Source organism: Harpia harpyja, chromosome W, assembly GCF_026419915.1.
Source record: "Harpia harpyja isolate bHarHar1 chromosome W, bHarHar1 primary haplotype, whole genome shotgun sequence".
NCBI classification, from domain to species: Eukaryota; Metazoa; Chordata; class Aves; order Accipitriformes; family Accipitridae; genus Harpia; species Harpia harpyja.
Window position 1 is genome coordinate 32,591,957 of NC_068968.1, and position 3,383 is coordinate 32,595,339.

Genomic DNA, 3,383 nt, shown 5'->3' on the forward strand with positions numbered 1-3,383 from the left:
TGTCAGAATACTACCCAATTTTATCCATAAACTAACCCACCAGAAAGGCCCTACTTGCAGCTCGAAGCACACCACCGTCTGAATAAGCACGCGCGTACCCAGCAAGATCTTCGTCACCGTGTATACGGCGGCTGGGCATGAAAACCGATTTCTTCTCGATCCCCTGCCACCCCCGCCCTTAATGGCCGGTGCCTGTGGCATCGCCCCCCGCCCGGATCTGCTCCCCCCTCCTCAGCCCCCCGCCAAGCATGCCCGCCCTCCCCCCCCCCCCCCGCACTTGCAGCATCCGCGCTACGGTGCCTCACTAGACCTGTTCTCTCTAGGCAGCAGCATAGCACTGAGCAAATTCCTGCCTTTTTTTTTTAATTTTTTTTCCTTCTCGCGCTGGAATGACCTGTGAGCCACCCTGCTTTCCTTACAGACCTACGTGTGTGTTTACTGCTTCACGCGTTGGTAGTGCAAGAGGCTCGCACAGTTGTTCTCAACTTCAACGCCGTAACTCGGGAGAAGAATAAACTTTGGCACGATCTGGGGAGATCCGCCTTTTTCTGTTTGGTTGTTGTGGCTTTATTTTGCCTTTTTTTTTTTCCCCCGAGGCGGGGATGATGGGGGACTGCTTATTCTTCTCTCCCCTCCCTGTATCCCTTACACCCCTCAGGAGGGAGCAGGGAACCTGCCCCCATCTTCTCTCCCGGCTACCTCGCACTCCGCGAGCTACTGCCTTGAGATGAGAATGAAATGAAAAGAAAATGAGCCACTAAACGCACAGGTACGGTTTACCCATCTGCTCTTTTCTCTGTCGCTAGCTAGCTAGTTCCCTCCCTCTTTTCTTCTTTTCCCCGCCCATGCAGTCGCGCGCCCTCGCTGGCTCCCGGGGGGGTGTGGGGTGAGAGCGTGGAGCTGTGCCTCTGTAGGAGTTGCTCCCCTTGTGGCCGCAGGGGGATAAGGCAGCAGGGCTGGGGCCTTGTGGAGTTGCTTTAGGCGTCCAGACGGCTATTGTTCGGAGCCCGTCTCTGCTGGAGAAATCTTCCCTTCGTCCCGGCTCTGCTCCCTGCAGGCGGAGGCGCGGGGAAGGGGAAGTCGTCGCCACCTCCCCGGCGTGCGGCGGTCGGAGGGGGGGGAGGTAGGAGGGGGCGAGGCTCGACATGATGGCGGCTGAGGCCGGGGCTGAGGAGGACGGCTCGGTTACCTCTGCCGGGATGGTGGGAGCCGTTGGTGGAGCTGAATCGGAGCACTACCCCACCTTATGCCGGGGCAAGGAGCTGGGGCCGCAGGGCCCCTTCCTAGTGGGCTCTGGCGGGGGCAGCCCGGGCGCCGGCGGTCCGGCTTTGTGCTCGGCGCTGGGGCTCCTGGCGCTAGGCTCGGGGCCTGCCCCTCTGGTGTCCGGAGGCGGTGGCGCCGTGACAGCAACTGGCCAGGGCCGGGGTCCGGAGGTGTCCGGAGGGGTGCTGCCCCCACCCGAAACTAGCACTGTCGCCTTTCCCCCGTTGCCGCCGCCACAGCCACCTTCCTTGGCGGGGGGGCTGGGGACCGTGGACGAAGGCGACTCGTTGGATGGGCCGGAGTATGAAGAGGAGGAGGTGGCCATCCCGCTCAACGCTCCCCCCACGAACCAGTGAGTAGCAGCGCTTCCGTGCCCCGCCGGGCGCCCGCCACTCCTGGGCGCTTCCCCCGCGGGGAGGGGGGGCGCCGCAGCGGGGAGCACAGCGTCGGGTCCCCACCTTTTCTCAGTAGAAAGTGTGTGTCAAACTCCTGTGGAAGTGTCGTAGAAGTTTTTAATTAGGCTATGTTTGGGGAGAAGAGGCAATTGAAAAAAGAAACTGCAAGTCTTCATTAAGATTTTTATTATACTTATCTTTCCATTAGGTTAATCGGCATTCCTACAGTGCTAGTTATATAAAGAATCTTGCACTAGAGGCAGAGCAGCTCTGTGTTTATGTTTTGTGAAATATAACATTATCTGATTTTTTTTTTTTTATAGAGTTCATGTAACTAGTGAGTGCTCTAAATACAACCTTTGGATTTAACAATGAACCAACTAGGAAGTCTGCAGGCTTACATAAACAGGTAGCAAGGCTTATGTTGGAACAGCTCTCAAGCAGGTACCTTATTCTCCCCAAAATGAAACCGTTTCAAAGGCTTAAATTGCTTATGTTGGTATCTAGAAATATGTTATTCCTGAAGTTATAGTAAGTATAGAGAATAACAGGGTTTCAAGATACAGTATGGCGGCAGATATGTTCAAGGTATAGGTCAAAGTTCATCTGAAAACCCATCTGAATTTGGGTTCATTTTTACCTTCTCTCATAACTCCAGTGTCACAGAGTTAACTTCTGCATTATTTCAGGTATTTCCAAGATTTCAGAAGCCATTGTGGTTGTGAGGAGGAGGTAAACTGTAATATTAAATGATTTTTTAAAAAAAATTAATCTCTCTAACCTTGACAGGCTTTCTACTAATCCTTTCCTCTTTTAAATTCTTGACTTTTTGTGGAAGTTAATAAAGAATAAGACTTTGTTTTGTGAAGACAGCGTTTGAATAGTCTTAAAGTTGTACATTTCCATAAAGAGCTAGCAATATAATCAGGCAGTTTAGATAAAGGCTGAGGAGGGAAATAGAAGCACGTAAATGTGAAGTTACTTCTTCAATATTGTGTATTAAGTCAGAGATACAGAATTCTGGTCTTCTGGTTTTCTCTCTGAAAGATCAGGCTGCTTTTCCTGTTAGAACTGGTTATCATGTTTCTCAAAGCAGAGGTTTTTTTTGAAATATTTTTAGAAAGAGGGGTAATTCTTGATGAATGATCATGTATTTGATACTAAGTAATTGTTACTACTTTCACAAATGTAAGTGGATTTTGCTGTCTTGTAACTCATATGATAGCAATGAAGGTTAACTTTCATAAAAGAGGATACAAAATTTCTGACAAAAAGCATGTTCTAGGGGGAAGACTGCGAAGGCTCTAATTTTCTGTATTGGTTGATGAGGCTACTTACCTTATTAAGACAAAAGGGATATTGAAGTCTTTGCAGGACCAGCATAAACTGTGTAGTTGGGTATTTGCTCTTGCAGATACTTTAATATAAAAACATCTAAGCAGTAAAAATAGATTTTAAAAAATTGATTCAGAAACTTATACCTCCATCTACTTAATTGTTTTTTTCTTCCTAACGTATCCTTTTTGTGACTTTAAAAAACAAACAAACAAAAAGTTGCTGGCTAATTAAAAATAATCAGAAACGTTTTTTCTCTTTCATGCATCTATTTTAATACCAAGTCAGTTTTTTTACCATTCTCAGTTAAGTCATTTAAATTAGCTGTATGTTGATAGTAAGTTGTATCCTTTCAGTCCTGATGTTTTATTTTGGAAGCATCCTTTCTTT

The 3,383-nt window shown here is 48.2% G+C and overlaps 1 protein-coding gene across 5 annotated transcripts in view; it reads left to right on the top strand.

Annotated features, from left to right (window-relative positions):
- Positions 1 to 441: 441 nt before the first annotated feature.
- The window catches only part of LOC128136192 (ras GTPase-activating protein 1), a 143,774-nt gene continuing 140,832 nt past the window's right edge, over positions 442 to 3,383 (top strand). For 2 of the 5 annotated variants that reach the window (XM_052775373.1, XM_052775374.1), the window contains exon 1: positions 444 to 1,615. In XM_052775373.1, coding sequence (XP_052631333.1) covers positions 1,146 to 1,615 — 470 coding nt within the window. In that variant the 5' untranslated portion in view covers positions 444 to 1,145. Of the gene's footprint in view, positions 1,616 to 2,347; positions 2,391 to 3,383 lie in introns of all 5 variants that reach the window. The other 3 variants (XM_052775380.1, XR_008233283.1, XM_052775376.1) reach the window with 3 other exon arrangements.